The 23,382-nt window shown below is 32.6% G+C and overlaps 3 protein-coding genes across 3 annotated transcripts; 2 read left to right on the forward strand and 1 right to left on the reverse strand.

The window, feature by feature from the left end:
* The first annotated feature begins 3,390 nt into the window (after positions 1-3,390).
* Positions 3,391-4,488, forward strand: LOC105762911 (uncharacterized). Its single transcript, XM_012580881.2, has one exon. The coding sequence runs from the start codon at positions 3,879-3,881 to the stop codon at positions 4,167-4,169; it is 291 nt and encodes a 96-aa protein (XP_012436335.1). The 5' UTR covers positions 3,391-3,878; the 3' UTR covers positions 4,170-4,488.
* A 5,407-nt stretch (positions 4,489-9,895) lies between these two features.
* LOC105762912 (uncharacterized) lies at positions 9,896-10,585 on the forward strand. Its single transcript, XM_012580882.2, has one exon. It carries the CDS (start codon positions 10,015-10,017, stop codon positions 10,399-10,401), a length of 387 nt encoding a protein of 128 aa, XP_012436336.1. The 5' UTR covers positions 9,896-10,014; the 3' UTR covers positions 10,402-10,585.
* Positions 10,586-11,684: 1,099 nt separating this feature from the next.
* On the reverse strand, positions 11,685-12,086 carry LOC105762914 (uncharacterized). Its single transcript, XM_052624900.1, has one exon. It carries the CDS (start codon positions 12,084-12,086, stop codon positions 11,685-11,687), a length of 402 nt encoding a protein of 133 aa, XP_052480860.1.
* Between the last annotated feature and the right edge of the window lie 11,296 nt (positions 12,087-23,382).

The raw sequence follows: 23,382 nt of genomic DNA on the forward strand, positions 1-23,382 counted from the left end.
TTCCTATCCTATGGCATGTCATCTATATCCGACTCAGCCCGATACAGTTAATAGATTTACATTTTATTTTTCAAATATAACCAATATCCAATATCAAATTTCCATATAATCACATTATCACATATATACATATGAATTCAATTCAATTCATATAAATTCAATAAATTCATTACATACCGAATCAATCCATTGTAATTGTAAAACACAATAGTTCTCACCTCCAATACTTACCATATACAAGAAATCAAAATGCAATAATTTTACAATTTAGCTCAGATTATAGAAATACAAGCCAGGAATTCCGAGCTATTCGACGTCGACTTTATCTTTCCCCTTTTTAGTCGAGGGTTCCGGTACAACGTTAGCTACAGAATTAAAACAATTAAAATTCATCAATATAACACAATTCAATTTCATATTGAATATTTTAATTTTGACTCAATATTTGCCTAAATTTCAATTTAGTCCCGAAACCGAGACTAATTTTTATTCTTCACATTTAATTCTATATTTTCATACAAATTCCACTTTAAACTAAATTAACTCATTATTTTCACTTAAACCCCTAAATTTTCAATTTTTCACAATTTAGTCTCTATTATTCAAAATTTACAATTTATTCTACAATTTAATTCTTTTCCATTTCTAGCTTAAAATCTATCAATTTAATTCTCTAATACTAAAATTATTCAACATTAACAAACTAAAATTATTCAACATTAACAACATTTAAAAACTCAATCAATGCTAAAATTTCAACATGGGTCGGGTAATACTTAACATTAGGATTCCAAAAACATACAAATTAAAAGAAAATGGGACTAAATTGACTAACCAATTAAACTTGAAAACTTTGAAGACCTAAGCCTTTGCGTCGGTTTCTTTCCCTTTTCTTTCTTTTTATTTCTTTCTTTTCTTTCAAATTATGGTTTTACTTTTGTCTTTCTTTATTTCTTTTATTACTTTTGTTTTATTATAATTATATAATATATATATACTTAATACTTAAGAAAACTTTAATTATTATAATATATAGTAAATTTACAAATATCTTACCTAATGCCGTCCCACTAAAGAAACAATGGTAAAATTGCTCCTTTAGTCCCTTTAATTATTCTTTAATCTATAATTCAACTTTAACTCTATATGCAATTTAGTCATTATACCTAATTACTTTTAATTTATGCAAATTCACCTAAAGGAAATCTTATTAACTACACAAGAGTCCGATTTATGGGAATGGAGTCCCGGGAATGCATTTTTTTTTATTTGGTCCTTTTTAATTAATTAACTATCGAGATGTTAAAAATTGTCAACGGAACTTTAATACCACCTTAATGACACTACGTAAATATTTATAAAAATATTTACAGCTCATTTTATAAAAACAAGGTCTCGATACCTCATTTTCTAAAACCCCTTGAACTTAATAAATCACTTATATATAACATAAATTATCAAATCAAAAACCTTTTTAAAAATCACGTTTGACGCTTGACGCGTAAATATTAAATAATAATATTTATGAACTTACTCGTCGAATTTAGTGACTCCAAAACTACTATTTCAGACACCACCAAAAAACGAACTGTTACAATTTCTATTATTAATAATAATGATATGTTATCAAGCTTGATTCAGTACCACATTTCTAACATGTTGTTACCTAATTTAACTAACCAACTTAAACTACCTACAACAAATATTTTAAAGCTTTCCAACACTAATAATCTAAATCTAAACCTATTAATTCATATATATATTGCTTGGGCTTTCATGATAAAACTACCATTCATCAATATTCCAACTATAATTAAAAAGAAAACTTACCAAATTTGTTGTTATGAGCCACGGTAATTGGGGAGTGAAAGGAGGGTTTTGTTTTCTTCCTCTAGGTGGGCGGTGAGGAAGAAGGAATGAAGCTTCTTTTTTTTCCTGTACTTTCTCTCTCCCACTGTTCTTGTATATATACGTAGGTAATTAGCAAATTAATTAGCCTAAGTAATTATTAATCAAGTAGGTTAGTAAGCTTAATACAAGTTAGTGGGAACTGATAATACAATTTACACTTAAATGGGATATGAACTATAAAAGGTTTAATTATTTCAAGGTCCTTGACAAAATTACACCTTAAGGCCCCTTTAATGTCTTTTAATCAAATTCTCCTATTATACTCACTTCATAACTAATGGATCCCATTAAATCCTGCACAATAACTCGACCCTTAAATTTTTATACTCGATAAGTAATTATTCGATTCCCATTTTCTACTAGATCGATTTAATAAATTCGACCCTAAAAGTAAATTGTTTTTCACCACTGTTAAAATTTGAGTTCTTACTTCACAGCTAGAGATAGTTCCCAAGCAAATAAAATGATTTTTATAAAAAATTGAAATAAATATTATTTTAATATTTAAAAGTGGGAAATTTTAAGTAAGATGGGATATATAAAGTTTTCATGTGCTTGTAAAATTTTTATAATGGGATTTCAAAATTTATAAACAATTGAGTTTTAAATTTATAATTTGTTTATTTTATTGAATTTGCCGATCCAACTGGATAAATTAAAATCGATGGTTTGATCAGTTCAATTATTAATATGATACTAAAATTATTAATTCAATTGTTAATATAATATAATAATAAATAATAATTGATATTTTCGTCAATTCATATACATACCATATAATAATAAAATTTAGGTCATTTTATATAAAAGAATTCTATTAAATATATATAATTTATTAGTAAATCTTAATTTAAATAAATTATTACATTTTATAATTTAAAATAATTTAAATCCATTAAAATCTATCTGACTAGATCGAGAGCAAAAAACTCGACTTCAAAAAATCGAAAAGCTGAAAAAAGCAGAGCGGACCTAATTGCGACCGCTATGTATGACATATATAATATATTTTCGGCGTGAACTGGTAAGCTAGGGGTGACATTGGGCTTTTTGGAGAAGACAAGACCATGAATTTGATCCAGTATACGGTTGCCAGGTGCTGCAAATCGTTGATATTCCATTCTACCACACTTGGCTGATCACCAAACGGATTGTGTTAACGCAAAATAGCCTACCTGCTTCCAGGAGGTTAAATTATTTTAATAAAAAAAATTAACGGGACGTTTGAACTGATTGTCAAGTATGGAACTTGACCGAGTCTGCTTGGCTTATGCAGTTATTGTTGTTAGTTGAATTGTACTTTTGTCTCTTGCCTGTTGGCCCCAGACTTTAATTCTTTTACACGCCTCATCTGCGCTGCTTATTGGAAGAAATTAGCAGCCATGAATGATGGTCTAAATCATCAACTTCTCAAAACCACCATCTTAGTTTCTCCATTAGTATTTTTATATGCTTATTCTGATATTGACTCCCAATTTATACCATAGATCGAGATAACAATCAGCCTAATATTGTTAGGTTTTACTAGTGTGCTTGCCTTGCTTAACAGGGAAGAAAAAAAAATGCTTGTGGGGCGCTGGTTTTAGGGCTTTATTTAAATAGGACCAGCAAGAATTAGTCAAATCAAGAATCTTTTTTTGTCCATAATGAATTAGGTTACACTCTTGCAATCATCCATGGTTTCAGTGTCTTCATCTGTTGGCTAAAGGATAACAATTGATTTCCCAACCACCATGTGCTTAGCTTTTCACTTTTTCAATGGTGGATCAAGAAACTTACAATAACCACATCATTTCCATCCATTCATTTCAAACAGAAAAATACCCTAGTTTTGTGTCAGTATATTATGGAATATTGAGTCTATCTGAAGGAAAATAGATGTGAAAATCAACGAATTGGAACTATCTGGGTACCCAATCTCTTAACCTTTTGATTTCAGGCTTAGTCTTGGAAAGATCTTCTCGATCATGACTTACTGCCATTATGGACACTGCTATTGTGGGAGATGCCATCGTCCCTCGTCTCCTCTACCCTTCTCAGTCCTGCTGTTCTTGGCGCTTGCATTGATGCTGCTTGCCTTATCATCTTTAATCAAAATTGAGATAGATATGGAAAGTACTGGGGACAGTATGACATGGCTAGTTTTGCTCGCAGCATTGGCAATACTAGTGGTTGTTCGTTTCTTGTCTGCAAATTCTTGTCGGCAACCTCACTATTGTGGATGTGGAAGATGTACGACATGGAAGTACTGCTACTGAATCTACCTTTTCTGATCCCTCCCTGGTTTGTCTAGTAATCCTACATGTTATTTCCTCTATGTATGAGTTCCAATGTCTTTGATCAACTGAATTGTGTGCATATATATATATATATATATATATATATATACTTCTTCTTCTGTTCAATTTGTGAACAAACTTTTGGAAAATCTTCCAGGGTAAACCTGTTTCCCTTTCATTCATAGAACAATATATATTGCTTTCTGAAAGACTGATATGAATTTTGGATGTTGTTATGAATGAAACCAGAGTGCCTATGGATGTGTAAAAAATTGAAGATTTTTTTGTTTTTGTTTTCTGGATTTTGCTACATCTCAATTATTGTCCAGTTCTTAAAGTTTGGATGTGTTGATCATGTAGTTGTAAAGGTAAAAGTCAGAGGGAGGGCAGGTTGTTTAGTTTTAGAGGTAATATTTGCAGAATGCCCAGAAGAGGAGGCAAACGCATCTCAATTAACCAAACCTTTATGACTGAAATCATCATTTTAAATTACTTGAAGAATATACTATTCCAACTCATTTTCGATTCCTTCAAAACAAATTCAACAAAGCCGGAAATGGGACAGATCAGATAAGCGTGTTGAATCTATAATGGAAAAGGATGAATGTCAGAGGCCGAAAGGGCCTCAGCTTTCCTATCATGTAAATTGTCCCATTCATGACCCCCCAATTTAACTCAAGCTCACATTCTGCTATCACTCCTTATTCTTAGCGAAAGTTGTAGATTTAACGTATATACTTTAATTTAGTCATTTTTATTCTTTATACTTTTTAAGTTTTAAACTTTCAATCCTCACCAAACAAGAGTTGTTAATTCGTTAGCTTATGCCATGCGATGTCAACTTGTTATTCCTCATGCTACTCCCTAAATATCCAATTAATGGATTAACGATCATCATTTACATCATATTGAAATTTCAATGTTCAAAAAGTATAGAGACTTAGGGTGGGTTTGGATGGGCGGTGCGTTTACCTGCGGTTAGTGTAAAAACAGCGGTGGCGGTGAGATTAGATACTGTAGCGATACTGTAGCGTGAGACAAAAAGTAAGCTAAACGCACCGCACCGCACCCAATCGCCCATCCAAACCCACCCTTAGAATGAACCCATTGAAGAATATGGACGAACTCTATAATTGTACGTATAGTGCAAGACTAATAATTGAGTTTAACTAAATAATTTTAATTACTACGGTTTGAGTTGGGATTAATATTTTAAATTGAAAAATACAAAAACTAAAATTAATTAAATTATAGTATATGAATCCTTATTCTCGACTTTCATCACCATTCTAGTAAATCTATGTTTTTGTTTTGCCAACCATTGGAAATCTAGTGCATCTCACTTTTTAAGTTTAGAACAACAGCACCGACCAACTACGATAAATCTTGATTTACTTAATGGTATCACCACTGATCTGTCACATTGACAATGGCTCCAAGGGTCTGGAATAAATTTCGAAATCTCTTTCATAAATGTTTTTTAAAATTAAATTTTCATTTAAACAAAAAATATCTCTTATATAATATTATTTTGGACAATTTTTATATAGAATTTTTTTGAATTTTTTATTATACGTAAAATAATTAAAATTAATTATACATTAAATAAAAATAAAGTCTATTTAAATCGAATATTACGATTTTTTACTTATATTTCAAAATCAGTTCAAACAATTTAATTTAGATCTGATTGGTTTTAAGTTTTTTTTTTCAACACTACAATAACTGATATTCAATTTGACATGTATATGTCACGAGCCGCAATTCGAAGCCCGTGACCAAAGCACAAATAGCGTCTCATGTAGATCTACTTATTAAATGGGACTCATTTGATCCACTTAAACTGACCCAATTCAAAGAATAAGTGACGAAGCTCATTTGCTTGAAGCCTAGGTGGCCCATTGAGACAATTATGGGAAATTAGGGCTACCTTGGTAAATAGGGAAAGTAATCTTAGTAAATATTTAATCTGATAAGATTTGATTTTGTAATCTAGGAGATTTTGTAAATCCCTTAATTGTAGATATGCTTCGATCTCGTCCGTTAATGTAACTCAATCTATATTGTCAATTTTGGGAGAGTTCAACTATAAATAGAGAGCATCCCCATTAGTTGTAATAATCTTTTTTTTTTTGTATTCTTTCAATGAAAGAATATATTAAGAGCATTTACTCAAACACCTTGTGGCTATTTTGCTCTTTCGAGCTTCTTTTGTCTTTGAGATTGCTTCCGCTATAATTTGGTGCCTTAGAGGAATTCTGTAAGAATCCTTACTTTACGAGAGTTAGGCTGACTTAGGCACATTTGAAGCGAAGGAATCACCTAAGGTCGCATGAATTGCAAGACGAAAGTTCTATCCCCGTGACAGTTGGTATCAAAGTTAAGGTTTCAAAGGCATCTTGAAAGATGTTGAAAGAAATTGTCGATCAAGTTGAGCCAATAGAGACCTGTGGGAGGGCCAGGAAAGCAAGTCGTTCGAGAGACATGTTATCAACTTTGGAAAATCGAGTGGTTAATCTCGAGGAGTCCATAAGGGACATAAGGGAGACACTCGAGGAGGTTGAGGGACGCACCGATGAGTTGGACTCGATAAAGGAGCAGCTCAAGGATTTTGTGTTGGAGTCTCTCGATTCTAATGTGGAAAAGATGCAAGGGGTGCTCAATTCCACTATGGGTAAGCTGGCGGAGAGGGACAATACTTTCGAGGCCATTGTGATGACCTCGAAGGAGGAAACAATGGCCATGACGAGGGTAGAAGAGTGTTGGGGGCAAATACTCAATTGTGAGATAGATGTCCCAAAGCTGAAAGAGTTCGCAAGGACAAGGTCCTCAAGTGATGCGGACAACTTCTTGTAAAAAATAGAGTAATATTTTCGTAGAAAAGGCATAATGGACGATGCTACTGAGGTAAACACTATTGCTATGTATATCACTTATGTTGTTTTGTTATGGCGGCGTCATAAGTTCACAAATGTGAGACATGATGGATCTGTAATTGGGATTTGGGAGAGTTTCAAAAGAAATTCAAGACACAATTTTACCCGGAGTATACCGAGGATGAGGCTCGAGCAAAGTTACAATGGCTTACGCAACGTGGCACAATTAAGGAGTATGTACGGGATTTCAGTGAACTTAAGTTCCAAATTTTTTATTTAAGCGAGAAAGAGTCATTTTTCTCTTTTATGGATAGGTTGAACCCATGGAAAAAATAAGAGTTACAATGCCAAGGAGTCTAGGAATTTACAAAAACCATGATAGCGGAGTCCTTAACTGAATTGTTCCGAGGAAGGACAGATTCAAGTCTTTCAGGCCCAATGGGAAGGGCAATGGTGGGGGAGGTCATGAGGAAGATGAAGAGGGAGATAGTGACGATGGAAACGGTAATAGTGGCAATGGTGGCAATAAAAAACCACAAAATGATAAATGGAAATCCAAAGACAACTTGAAGGAGAAGGGGAGCAAGATAAAATGCTTCCTTTGTGACGGTCCTCATATGATAAGGAACTGTCTGAATAAATCCGTATTTTCTATCATCAGAGAGGATGATAACCCAAAAAAATGCTTAAGAGGATTAGTTCGATCGTGCATGGTGTCAAAGCCAAGAAAGGCAAAGAGAGCAAGAAAAAGCTAGTGGAGTGCTTCTTTTGTAGTGGTCCCCATAGGTTGTGGGACTGTCCATAGCGATCTAAGCTAGCCGCAACTACTGGAAAAGATGAAGCGGAGCCTAAGGTGGATAGGTTATCAAAGTTTGGATCAATGATACTCATTCTTACAAAAAAAGATTACGAATATGTAGGGTTGATGTTTATGGACATCAACATCGCAGGCCAGAAAAATAGTGCTATTGTTGACACGGGAGCATCTATTTGTTCATATCGGAGAAAGTCGTGGGTAAACTTGGTCTTTCGGTTAGCAAATCGACCAAGACAATCAAGATGGTGAATTCCAAAAAGGTCCCAACTATGGGAGTAGCACAAGGAGATGAGTTGCAAATCGGTTAGGGGAAGGGCATCGAAGATTTCAAGGTAATTCATTTAGATGATTATGATTTCGTGCTTGGCTTAAACTTCCTTAATCGGATTAATATTGGTTTGGCTCCTTATGTCGATTGCATGCATATCTTGGATCCTTAACAACCATGATGCAGTATATCAGTGAGTCGAGACATAAAGGTTGGGACCAATGTGTTGTCGAAAATCCAGCTAGCCAAAGATGTTTTATATGAGAGGAATATTGGCTCGGTAGATCGAACAGTTAAGGAAGCCCTTTCGGAAATGCTAGTGGGGCATGAAACCAATATAAAACATGTTAAGCTATCAGTGGAGCTACCACCTATGAGAGAGGTGAGTTGTGCATCAAACTTTGGGGGTAAAGTGATGATGGAAACTAGGCAGTTAAGACGAGTAAATATTGCGAGTGAGTTACATCTCAAACACTTTGGTAGTGTTTTACATTTTAACTTACCTTTGGCTTGACAAAGGCACAGTGGACCTTTAAAAGTTCTGAAGCAGGTGGGCCAATGGGCTTACAAGCCAAAAGTAGTAGTGAGGCTCAAGGTAAACCTAGTGTTCAATGTAGGCATGCCGAAGTTAATGTATACAAATCAAGGGGATTTCAATCGAGGCAAGTCACTATGTGGGCGAGTAAGAGCGGCGAGCTCTTATAAACGAGATGTACCAACGAGCGGCATGGTTCGAGTTAGGAGACAACAAAAGTTGAAGCAAATGTTCTAAGGGGCGAAACTATCCAATAATGAGATTAGTCGGGAAAGAGCCAAGATGTCGAGAAAGTTTCGAGACGAATCAAACCAGTGTCATTGCGATGACACAACGAGGGCATTACTATAATGAGTGGGGGAGAATGTCTTGGGCCACAATTCGAAGCATGTGACCAAAGCACAAATAGTGTCCCATGAAGCCTATCATTTGACCTACTTGAATTGGCCCGATTTAAAGAAAAAGTGATGAAGTCCATCTACTTGAAGCCTTGGTGGCCTAGTGTGGCAATTATGGGAAATTGGGGCTACCTTGGTAAATAGGGAAAGTAATCTTAGTAGATATTTAATCTGATAAGATTTGATTTTGTAATCTAAGGGATCATGTAAATCCCTTAATTGTAGATATGCTTCGATCTCGTCTGTTAATGTAACTCGATCTATTCCGTCGATTTTGGGGGAGCTCAACTATAAATAAAGAGCCTCCCCTCGGTTGTAATCATATATTGTTTTTGTATTATTTGAGTGAAAGAATATATTGAGAACATTTACTTAAACACCTTGTATACATTATTTTTTTGTGGCTATTCTACTCCTTCGAGCCTTTTTTGTCTTTGAGATTGTTTCTGCTATATTTTGGTGCCTTAAAAGAATTTTGTGAGAATTATCTTTTACGAGAGTTAGACTGACTTAGGCGAATTTGAAAAAAAAAAATCACCACGGGAATTGTGAGACAAAGAGTCTAGCCATGTGACATATATAGCTTGTTAAGGTATAGACATTGTACGCGTCATTGTATACTTTAGCTTATGCATTGTACAAGGGGGTTTTGGCTATATATTTAGGGTAAGAAGAAGAGTGATACTGATAGTTACCTACCCTGTAATATTTTGAAGAAAATTTGAACAATTTAAATTTGATTTCACCGGTAGGTCCCACATTTGCCAAGTTCAAACCTGAATCCAAGAAATTCAAATTAAAAACAAATAGAGCCCTGCGTTCAGAAATACCCTGTGACAACTTAGTTTAAGCTGTGAACCACACAAATTCAGGCACCCACTTTTGCTATAAACTTTAAATCTCGCACCAGAGAGGACACAGATTTATTCAATGGCCTATTATAGAAGAGGGGACTCCATCCTTGATTCATTCTCTTTAAGCCCTTTGCCTTATCCTGTTCTGTTAATCCTAGCAGTGACATCAATATTTCTTGGGATGTCATGGTATGTGAACTATGAATCAGTTCTGGAAACCGCTGAAGAGCAACTGAGTTGGGTGCTTTTCGCCACACCAGTTGTGTTGATACTCTTGGCTCGTTGGGTGTCATCTATGGATACTTCCGATATGTTATTTGGTTCATCGCCATGGGAACGTCGCCGCCAGACTCACCATCGTCCTTCCGAGGGTAGCTCACCTTGGATTGTGGCTGCTTTCATTGTGCTGCTGCTGATTTTGGTACAGTATCAGTCAGTTTTTCGCGAGAGCTGGCTGGTATGATACTGTATATATGTTTAGATACATGGAAAAAACTAGTTGTGTATTTCTTATTTTGGTTGGTTTTTAGGTGTTTCATATGTGATAGATTGAACTGGGTTTGGCTTTATTAGATCAAGTATAAGCATGTATGATAGTTTTGTATTGTAAATAACATTGCAAAACACAAAAGAAGTTGCTTGTTTAACAGAGTATCTGATGGTTTTAATGTTTTGGTCATAAAAATATTTGCTTGCATAGACATAATTTCTACCAGAAAAAATCAGACCCTACTTTGGATTCTTCGAAAATTGAATGATATAATTTCAGTTGAAGACAAGAATTTTTTTGCCTGAATAAAACTCTATTTAATCAGCAGAGAGTAGAAGTTAAGTTTCATGAATTGTCTGAAATGATTTATTAAAGTCCAAGATTCCAAGGTTTTTTTCTTTCTTGTCCTGCTTCAAGCAAAACCTGATGCTAAGTTTGAAAGGAAAGCTCAAGCAAGAAGGAACCTTCTTTTACTAATAAAGTGGTTGCTTGTTCTTACAAGTTATCTGTAATTTATGTCTGTTTTTATTGAGATTATATATTATATGTTGCTAGAATTAAGGGATTGATAGACATGTGTTGCCATAATCCCATATACATCCTTCCTACTGCTTGTTGTTTTCATTAGTTAAATAATAAGAAAGAGGACGAGACTAAAGCATTCCATTGTTAGCTATTTCTTTCGTCAAAGTTCAAGGAAAAAGGGAACATATGAAATACTTTAGTATATAAAAATAGCACTATAGTTTTGCTGAAGACTGATCTATCTTCTTAGTTTTGTTTTTTCCAGAGATCTATTTTAATATTTATGATTATAAAGAGATATAATTTTGTGATCATTATTGTTACAAAAAATCATCACCTTCAAAATAAGCAGGCGGGACCATGACCCCTGAATAAAGTGGCACCGTCCCTAATGGCCAACATACACGTTTCTTTGGCAACTTTATGATTATATGGTGCTGTTATTTCGCCATTTGTCTACCAAAATGAAGGGTCGTTTTCACACTTGATTTCTAGCCTATGTCTAGTCATGCCACTACCATCTGTTTCTATTTTAAGAAACAAGACCCTCAAGTTTAATGATGGGTGGCACTGTGTTCACGGTTCAAACGTATATGTTTATTTTGGTACTAAAATAAATAAGCCCTGAGAAAATTCAGAACCAAAACTCATCATAAATAAATATTATGAACTTGCTGCTGCTTTTTTTTCTTTTTAATATTGAAATAAGGGGGGAAAAGCTAGTATTTGAGTTACAGAGGTCCAAACCATTTGGACTGAAACGAAGACTGATAAAAAAGCAACACAAAAAGAAGACCAACCAAGATAGCGATGCCCCAAGGTGAACCCCTGGATGGGTGAACAGTGTGACGTTCAAGACGATGCTGCCAAAACGCAAACCTTCCACTAGACGAAAATGAGACCATGAAGAAGACTAACAGAACCGGCAAAAGAATAAGGAATAGCTGGAAGTTTATTGCGGAGCTATGTAAGTGGGCCTTGTAATCAGCATACTGAGAGAACCAAAGCAAGACAAGGACGATCCCAAAAATGGTGAGCAATGGGAGAGGCGGTGCAGACATGGAGGGTAGTGTCTGGCCTGACCACCCTTGTTTCCACTGAGGACCCCTTCGCCTAGGATACAACCACTCCATTCCTCTGTGTTTTCTTAGTGCTAGGATTCCAACGCTTTCATATAGGTTATTATAAGCTTGCTTGCTGGCTTTCATAATTGATATATATAGTCCATAAGATATGGTTTTGGAATAAATTCTTTGAGTGCAAACGCCCTTTGAACAACTTTGATTTTTCATTAGATTGAGGGGCACTCAAGTGTCTGGTATCAAGTTTTATTCTTGTTGTAAAGGAGCTGTCTGGAACTGTCATCTTTTTAGCTCATGCAGCTAAAGAGCACTGCCATGGAAAGCCAAAGGGAAATAACACCTAACTTTTTCAAAGCATTATGTTTTTATTGCAAACGAAGTTATTATTTCATAAACTGTTGGAGAATTTCTCTTATTTTGACCAAAAATTATTTTGTTTTTTTCTTCTCCTAATTAAACTTTATTTTTAGTTTCTTACTTAAACTCTAATTAACCTAGAGTTGTTGTAGTCATATATGCTACAAATTTGAGCTTATAAATAGACCTCAGTTACTCTAGGTTTTACACAATAAAAATATTTAAATTAAGAGAATTTTGTTCTTTGCTCCGAAAGGTTTTCTTGTGGGGCTTCGGGTTTTTCTTTTAATTCTCTTCATCTTTTGTACTCTCCTTTATTATAGTGAAATCTCCTTTTGTCTGTGATTTTTTATCCTCTTTTGAGGAGTTTTTCCACGTAAAATTTGCGTGTTCGATATTTTCGATTCTTATTTTCTTCACTTTGTTGATTGTTTAATCAGGTTTATCTCCTACAAATTTGTATCAGAGCTAGTTCAATTTTCGCAGTCAACTCATTCAAAGATGGCAGCTTCAAGGTTCAACATTGAGAAGTTCGACGGAATTGCAAACTTTAGTTTGTGGCAAGTTCGAATGACGGCAATACTGGCTCAGAACGATCTGAAAAATGTCGTTATAAGGAAGAAGCCCGTAGATATGGATTAGTTAAAATGGCAAGAGCTCGATGAAAAAGCTCTATCCACTATTCAATTATGCCTCACAAATAATGTGTTACAGGAGGTTCTAAAGGAGAAAATAGCGTTTATGTTATGGAAGAAACTGAAAGCCTTATATATGACGAAATCTTTAGCCAACAGGTTAGTATTAAAACAACGTCTCTATACGTTCAAAATGGTCGAATGTGAGTTCATTAGAACTTATATTAGTGAGTTTGTTACCCTTATTAATGACTTAAAGAATCTAGAAACAGAGATTAGTGACGAAGATCAAGCTATGTTGTTGTTATGCTCTTTGCCCTCTTCTTATAAAACTTTCAAGGAAACTCTAATTTATGGGAGTGATCATCTCTCATTCAAAGATGTGAAGGGGAATCTTCTGAGCAAGGATAAACTCCACAACGAGTTAGCCAAAACAAAAAAAAAATCAGACGGGCAAGCCTCAGTTTTAATTGCAAAAGGCAGACAACAAACTAGAAATGTAACACCCCTAACCCATATCCGTGGCCGAAATAGGGTTTCAGAGTATTACTGAAGTTTATCGATCAAATAGACATAAATTTCAAACATTTTGTATCATATAATATTCGGGTCAGAAGTTAATTAAACTCATACATACTGTCCCTTATTTGAGCCCTCGAGGCCCAAAATACACGTTAGAAACAATCAGGACTAATTCGGAAACTCAAAGAATTTTTCGAAATACATTAAAAAATTTCAAAGCTACAGGGTTCACACGCCCATGTGTCTGGTCGTGTGAACTCAGAATGTACCTTAAACAACAAGTTTACCATTCCTTACAAGCTTGGATACTAAGCAATTCAAAAATCATTCGTTTAACCAGTTCAAAACACAATTTCAAAACACAATCAAACACATTCAAATCACGTCAAAACAATCATCCTAGGTGCCTAACCAATGTACCCTCATTGGTACCACAATTATATCATCAAATTATATTATCAATATATCATTCAAATCCAAATTATAAACATACCTAATTTAATCCATTTTGCCTACTTTATGAACACATAAACATCAACTGAACATGTCATAATAAAGCTTCAAAAATAAACACATGTTTATATGTATATACCAAACCAATATTAAATTTATAATGTCATTTACATTTAATACACAAAATAACCATTATTTAAATACCCTAGGTACATGCCGACACAAAAGATAGACATCACCACATTTGAGTTCAGGATCATTGTTGGATGCTGAATCGGCTATCAAAAAGTTAAGTATCTAACCTACGCACGGAAAACAAAACCGTACGCTGAGTAAAACTCAGTGGTATTTCTATAATCCGAATATTTAAAGACATAATAATATAATATGCACATATTAATTATAAGAACAATTGAATATTTAAAACCACATTTATTCATACAATGGCATTAGCCATTTAGTACTCAATTCATAAATACCATACTCAATTCTCATCACTTGCTATATAATAGCTTTTCACATTCTATTTTCAGTTCACTATATCACTTCTATTTCGCATATTATGCCATATCAATAGCAATTATAGAACTTTATTATTTATTTACCCCTATTAACACGACTCGGACTCGGACGGATACATGGATCCAACCAAACACGCCAATTTGGCACCTAGTGCCTCATCGAATAATTCGAAGTAGTAAATTGACACCCAGTGTATCATCGGTTAAACTGAAGTAAATTGGCACCCAGTGCCTCATCGACTCGAATTCGAAGAAATCCCTAAACTCTTCCAATCCTATGGCATACCATCTATATCCAACTCAGCTCGATACAGTTAATAAAGTCCCAATTCACTTTTCAAATACAACAATTATCCAATATCATATTTGCACACACACACACACACACATATATATATATATCAATTCAATCCAATTCAATCGACTTTAAATCAATTCAATAATCAAAATGCCATATACTCACCTTAACCACTTACCATATACATTAATTTAAAATACAAGAATTAACAACTAGGTTCGGATTATAGAAATACAAACCAGAAATTCTGAGTTATTCGATGTCGACTTTATCTTTCCCCTTTTTAGTCGAGGATTTCGGTACGACATTAGCTACAGAATTAAAAAAATTAAAATTCATCAATACAACACAATTCAATTTCATATTGAATATTTCAATTTTTACTCAATATTAGCCTAAATTTCAATTTAGTCCATAAACCGAGACTAATTTTATTCTTCACAATTAATCTTATGTTTTCATACAAATTCCACTTTAAACTAAATTTAACTCTCTATTTTCACTTAAACCCATAAATTTTAATTTTTCATAATTTAGTCCTTACAATTCAAAATTTACAATTTATTCTACAATTTAATCATTTTTCATTTCTAGCTTAAAATCTATTAATTTAATCCCTATTACTAAAATTATTCAACATTAACAACATTTAAAACTTAATAAACTTGGAAACTTTGAAGCCCTAGAGCCCATCGTCTCATTCTTTCTCCTTTTCTTTCTTTTTCTTTCTGCTTTCGTTTTGGTTTTTATTTTTCTTTCTTTTCTTTTATTTATTTGTTTTATTATAATATAATATATATACTTAATTATTAAGTATCATATTATAATATATATTTTAACTTTAATTTATTAATAATATATATAATAATTTTACACTTATGACGTCACTAAAGAACAATGACATAATTGCTTCTTTAGTCCCTTTACTTTTCTTTAATCTATAATTCAACTTTCACTCTATATGCAATTTAGTCCTTATACCTAATTATTATTAGTTCATGCAAATTCACTTAACCAAAACTAATTAACTACACAACTAGCTTTGTAAATATTTTTTAAAAATATTTACGAGTTCGATTTACAAGAACGAAGTCTCGAAAATACACTTTTCGACACCCGTGACTATCGAGTCGTTACAAGAAAGACAGATCGAAACCGGTCTAAAGCAAGGTCCAAATTTAGAAATCATGACAAATATTATGGCTATTGTAAAAAGGTGGACTATGTTAAGGTAGAATGTTAGAAACTTCAAAATGAAATCAAAAGGGATGCCAAAAACGACAAGAAAGATAAACAGGAAGCCGAAGTTGTTGATGCTAGTGTAGCCGATGACAGAGGTGATGATTTATTATTGATGCCAATGAGCGAAAGCTCTCATCTTAATTTCGAATGAATTTTAGATTCAGGGTGCTCCTATCACATGTGTCCCAACAAGGACTGGTTCTCCACGTATAGTTTAGTTGAAGGTGGAGTTGTGTTGATAGGGAATAAATCTCCATGTAAAATATCTGGAATCGGAACAGTAAAAATTAGGATACACGACGGAATTCTTGGAAACTATCAGATGTCAAGTATGCTCCTAATTTAAAGAAAATCTTATCTCATTGGGAATTTTGGATTCTAACAATTGCACGATAGTCATTTAATCAAATGGCTTAAAAGTTTCTCGTGGGGCTCTTGCTATGATGAGAGGACAAAAAAAGGACAGCCTATATATTTTGCAAGGGTCAACGATTACTAGTAAGGTTGCGATTACCATATAAAAGCCGAAATCGTCGCGATGACACAACGTGACTTTTTCTCCACTGATTTCGATTCAACCAAACTTTGGCACATGTGACTGGGTCATGTGAGTGAGAAATGTATGACAACCTTGTACAATAGAGGTCTTTTCAAAGGCATTAGGGTTGGTAAGTTAGGTTTCAGCGAGCATTCTATTTTTAAAAAATAAACCCGAGTCAATTTTGATTCAGCAATTCACAGAACAAAAGGGATTCTAGATTATATTCATTCCGATTTATAGGGTCCTTATTATGACATCTCAAAAGGAGGTAATAAATACTTCCTAAATTTTATTGATAATTACTCTAGAAAAGTTTGAGTTTATTTCTTAAACAATTAAGCAAAGTTTTCGGAATCTTTAAATAGTGGAAGAAACTGTTAGAAAAACAAACCGAAAAATCCATAAAGCGATTGAGAACGGATAATGATCTTGAGTTTTGTTCATCAAAGTTTAATGATTTCTGCAAACGAGAAGGAATTAAAATAAATCAAACCGTTGTTGAAACTCTGCAATAGAATGGAGTTACAGAAAGAATAAATAGAACATTGTTAGAAAAGGATCGATGCATGCTTTCTAATGCAAGCTTAAGGAAAGAATTTTGGGCTAAAACCGTAAACCTAGCAAATTATTTGGTAAATCGATCTCCTCATCGAGCATTGAACGATAAAGTTCTAGAAGAGATATGGTTAGGTAATCCTCCCAATTATTATAATCTTAGGATTTTCGGTTGTCCTGCTTATGCTAAAGTTAGCTAGGGAAAGCTCGAACCAAGGGTCGTTAAATGCATCTTTCTAAGATACTCTACCGGTACAAAAGGTTTTAAGTTGTGGTATACGAAATCCAACAAAATAATTGTTAGCAAAGATGTTACATTTAATGAATTTGTCATGTTTTGATTAGAAATGGGGAATTTTACTTTTAAAGACACAACAAATTAGAGTGTCTCGAGCAAGATGGAGTCAAAAGTCGAAATAGGGGGCGACGTCTCAACGAGTAAATATCCAAGGATGCGATGAACAGAGGTCTGGTCCTGACGAAGAGTCACGCGACATCGCTACGACATGACAAAATTCTGTTCCTTGCAAGTTTGAAGTTGTTTTAGATCTGTTGGGGCTCCATCCGACCCTTAGGTACCCTGACCATCTCAGTTAACTAAATATAAGTTGGCTCGTGACAGGAAAAGACGAGAAATCGGACCACCATAGAAATATTATGAAGGAAACCTAGTGGCTTATGCTCTAAGTGTTTCCGAAAGCATTGATTCAACCAACCCTTCATGTTATTATGAGGAATTCAAGCCTCTGATTCTAGAAAATGGCTCGTTGCAATGGAAGAAGAGATGGAATCACTTCAAAAGAACGAGACTTGAAGGCTAGTTAAACCACCCATCGGTAAAAGAATCGTTGGTTGTAAATGGGTGTTTAAAAAGAATAAAGGTTCAGGTCCTAACGACACTAGGTACAAGGCATGACTGGTTGCAAAGGGCTACAGTCAAGTGAATGGAATTTAATTTCATGATGTTTTCTCTCCCATTGTGAAACATACGTCTATTCAGGGGCTCTTGGCCCTTATTGCATCAAATAAACTTGAGTTGGAGCAGTTAAATGTAAAGACTGACTTCCTTCATTGTGACCTTAAGAAGGACATCTACATGCAACAACTGAAAGGCTTCAAATTTGAAGGTAAAGAAGATTATGTTTGTCTCTTACAAAATTCTTTGCACAGTTTGAAGTAGTCTCATCGGCAATGGTATAAAAAGTTTGACTCATTCACATTGAGTATTGGTTTTTTTCGAAGTAAGTATGACAGTTGTGTTTAACTACAATATCTTGATGATGGTTCTTTTATATATTTATTGTTTTATGTTGATGATATGTTAATTGCGGCTAAGAATCCATCTGAAATTGATAGTCTTAAAACCATGCTTAACTCTAAGCTCAAGATGAAGGATTTAGGTACCGCAAAGAAAATTTTGGGGATGGAAATTTTGAGAGATTGACATTCCGGGAAATTGTTTTTATTGCAACAAAGGTGCATCAAGAAAATCCTTGAGTGATTTGAGATGCAAGATGCAAAACCGGTAAGTAGTCATTTAGCTGCACTTTAAACTCTCAATTTTAGATTCTCCACAGAATGAGGAAGATGAAAGGTATATGTCAAAAGTACCTTATTCAAGCACAGTTGGAAGTTTGATGTATTCAATGGTATGCATTCGTCCTGATATTTCACATACTATTAGTGTTGTTGGTCAATACATTACCAGTCCTATTAAGTTACACTAGCATGCAGTTAAGTGGATTTTTAAATACTTACAAGGTACTTCTAACATGTGCTTAGAGTTTGGAAGAACTCAAAAGAGTCTAGTCAGATATGTTGATTCTGATTATGCAGGAGACTTAGATCGAATAAGGTCTCTCACAAGTTACCTATTTGCTTTTGGGAATTATGTCATTAGTTGGAAAGAGATACTTCAAGCTACATTGGCTTTGTTGACTACTGAAGCAAAATACATAACAATTACAGAAGTAGTAAAAGAAGCAATTTGGTTAAGGGGTCTGTTCAGTGAACTGATAAGTGAAAAAGGGGCAACTGTTGTATATTGTGATAGTCAAAGTGTCATACATCTCACCAAAGATCAAATACATCACGAGAAAATGAAGCACATAGACATTCGTTATCATTTTGTTCGAGAGGTGATCATTCAAGAGATATTTAGATTCTTAAAATTGGCACATAACACAATCCAAACTACATGTTGACAAAGAGCTTTCTAGTTTCAAAATTCGAGTATTGCTTGGACTTGGTAAGTATTCGATAAAGAATCAATTAAGGCCATAATAGGGTTTGACAAGGGAGTTGGTGCAAATACGAGCCAAGGTAGTTGATTTGAGGGAGAATGCCTCTTATTTTGACCAAAATTTATTTTGGTTTTTCTTCTCCTAGTTAAACTTTATTTTTAGTTTCTCACTTAAACTCTAATTAATCTAGAGTTGTTGTAGTCATATGCTATGAATTTCAACCTATAAATAGGCCTTAATTACTCTAGGTTTTACACAACAAAAACATTTAGATTGAGAGAATTTTGTTCTTTGTTTCGAAGAGTTTTTCTTGTGGAGCTTCAGGTTTTTCTTTTAATTCTCTCCATCTTTTGTACTCTTCTTTATTATAGTGAAATTTTCTTTTACCCGTGGTTTTTTATCCTCTTTTAAGGAGTTTTTCCACATAAAATTTGCGTGTTCGATCTTTTTTATTCTTATTTTCTTCACTTTGTTGGTTGTTTAATCGGTTTTATCCCCTACATAAACTTCGTAAGAAAAAAAGCTTATTCCTTAGTATCTATTAGACATAAAATAAAAAATGATTAGTACAAATTTAAATTTGAAATTAGAAAGATGGTTAATAACTCTTATGAAAAAATAAGATTTTTTCAAAATAAGCAAAAAAAAAACCCACCTCTTTCTTGAAAATAAGTCATGAAAATGGTTAAATATTACCAATTGAATTAATTTATTGCTAACCCATATACTAAAACATGTGTAAAAATGATACTACTACCAAATTATGTAATACAATGATATTGTTTGAAAAAATAAATCTTGATTTCTTAAAATTATTTATTTATTAATTATAATCATATCATATCATATAAAAGAATGTACGGGAGCATATATGGAAATATTGAATTCTAGGTTAATTCTTTGAATTCCAAAATGTTTCCTTTTAATTATATTAATTACTTCGATATTGCATTTAATTGTATTAAACAATTTTATTTATGTTTACATTTGAATTTATGGTAACTATTATTATGTTAATTATTGTTGTCTTTAAATTTTAAAATCAATATTGCATTAATTGTTGTTTATATTCACATTTGATTTCTAATATATATACTCATAATTCTTAATTATGGAAATTATAATTTTATTTACATTAATAATTACACAAAATTCTATTCAATTCTTATACTACATTTACTTAATAAATAAAAATTCCATTACCATATATATTACGAACTTTTTTTATTTCTCTTCTTACACAACATTTATAAGGAGTCACCATTACTATACAGATTACAACTATTTTTCTTTAGGTAAATTATTAAAATAGTTACTTTTGTTTACCTCAAGTTACATTTTAATCACTTATGTATGAAATGTATGTTTTAGCCACTTACGTTAACGTGTTGTAACATTTTAGTCACTGAACCGTTAATTATTGTTAACGGTGTAACTGTAAACTGACGTGGCATATTAAATCATCATTTAAAAAAATAGGTTAAATTATACAATTGCTCCACATATTTTTTTCGTTTTGAGCAATTTAATTTTTTTCTTTTATGTTCTTTTAATTTTTCTTTTTTTTTCTTTCTTTTTCATTCTCTTCTACTTCTTCCTATGTTTTCCTCCTTCTCCATCTCTTTTAATGTAGTTTTGTTTTTATGTTTTCTATTTATTAAAACTAAAGGGAAGAAAAAAAAGAAATAAAAAGAAAAAATTAAATTGTTCAAAAAAATAAAAGTATTAAGGACTAATTTTAACAAATGAAAACGTAGAAAAATTGCGTTAAAAGATATGGATAATGGAGGAAAACAAAGAGTGAAGCATGAGAGAATGGAAAATAAAGAAAAAAAATATTAAAAGAACATAACAGAAAAAAAAATTAAATTGCTCAAAACAAATAAAATATGGGGACCAATTGTATAATTTAACCTAAAATTTGTTTGAAATATGATTTAACGTGCTATGTTAGCTTACCGTTACACCGTTAACGACAATTAACAACTCAGTGACTAAAATCTTACAACATGTTAACATAAGTGACTAAAACGTAGTATTTTAAATATAAGTGATTAAAATGTAATATGTGGTAAACAAAAGTGATTATTTTGATAGTTTACCCTTTTCTTTTTATAGTAATCATCCGTATTACCACGTGTTTTACAACTATTTTAATATTGACAACTTTATATGACACACAATGTATAAAAGATTATTATTTTTATACAAAAAGTGTAATACCAGAAATATTACACATTTTATTATACGATTATTGTTATGCTAATATTGCAATAAAAGATACTATGTCATTTTAATTAAAGTAAACATGTATTTTCAAGATATTTATGTATGTTAATTAATTATTAATTTTATTTTCTAAAATTAGACTAATAACAATATTTTGAAACAACTATTTAAGTAGATATTGAATATATGAAACAAAAACATCATAAGTTTATTTTTAAAATTATAAAATTTTTTATCATTTTAATGAATATCAAGAATTAATTTGAGTTTATTTTAAACATTCAAAATTTATATTTATCATAATACAAATTATCTTAATTCTAAAAATTAAGGATTTTAAACATACAATTTTTTAACTAATAAACACAAAATTTTAAAATTGAAACATACAACCTAATTTATGCATTGCACGAGATAGAAAACGGTATTATAATATAACAAGGTACATACATTAAATTTAGAAAATGTGACGCTCCCTATTTTTTTAGTTTTAATTATCCATTATTTTTGTAATAAAATCATGTTATAGATATATAATTAATATTTTAAATAAAAATAATTCAAAATAATTTATCCTTTAAAAACTCTCTAAATTATGTTGGCAATAAATATAATCTATTTCAATTAAGAAATAATTATATTCATAGATTATAATAGAAATCTAACAATTCATCGTGACCCCCAATTATTGGAAGAGTGTCAAAATATATTTTCAACCAAACCTTCAGTGTTCGGAATCTTTGTGTAATTTGATCCTTCCATCATATATCCCAATAAGCTTGAAGTCATGGTATGATGCCTACCATTTCTTATTCATGTTAGTCTTGCAAACTCCTTGTGTTAACCCAGATTAATTGTCTTGGCCAATGACTTATGGTTAATACGAGTTAATAGCATATAAGATATGTCCCCTCATATCACTTGGGGCAATGGGTCTTCTCTAGACCATTCCATCACCTTTGCATGTATAATGTCATACCCAAAACATCCTACCTTAAGCATTTGTCGATAGGGACCCATTTCGTGATGAATCAAAGTATAACACTCAACATTCAAAGTGAGCTAGTCTCATAAGTCTAAGGAATATCACACTACCAACATATGAGAGTATTTCCATAGACACTTGAGTGAAATACCAAATAGAACTCTCATAGCGGGTCATGTTCAATGCATTTGTTCTTATAACAAGCACATACATGTTTTCCTCAAGTATCATATACTTCAATTTACGAGATTAGTTACATGCATCCTATGCATGGAGGTTTAACATGTGCTGAACTTAAAGCACCATGATGCCGTATCTCAATAATATAATGATTGTGAAATCTTTAATGCATAGAAATCTCATAATTATAACTCTTTATAACTCCCTTGCATAGTCTAATGCGTTCCATGGGCATGGTTTTATCTACACAAGTGTTAATATCATATACTTTACTCATTTCAATTTATCATTACACAACTATAATAATAACAATACAATTAAATATTGTTTAGTGATTAAAATTGTTTAGTGATTAAACTAACACATAATAAGCCTAAAAACAAAGATCCACTCTGAAGCATTAGAAGGGAAAATGCTACTTCTACTCGAAGTTAGGACAAAATAACATTCAAGCCTTTAAAGTTATGAGCATAAACAACCAACCAAATGCATAGAAGCCAAAAACCAAATGGCCTTTATGGCCTCATTTATACACAACCAAGTCATATGGCGTAAATGGATCAAAATATAAATACTACCAAACATG

The sequence above is a fragment of the Gossypium raimondii genome, chromosome 12 (genome assembly GCF_025698545.1).
Source record: "Gossypium raimondii isolate GPD5lz chromosome 12, ASM2569854v1, whole genome shotgun sequence".
Classification (NCBI taxonomy): Eukaryota; Viridiplantae; Streptophyta; class Magnoliopsida; order Malvales; family Malvaceae; genus Gossypium; species Gossypium raimondii.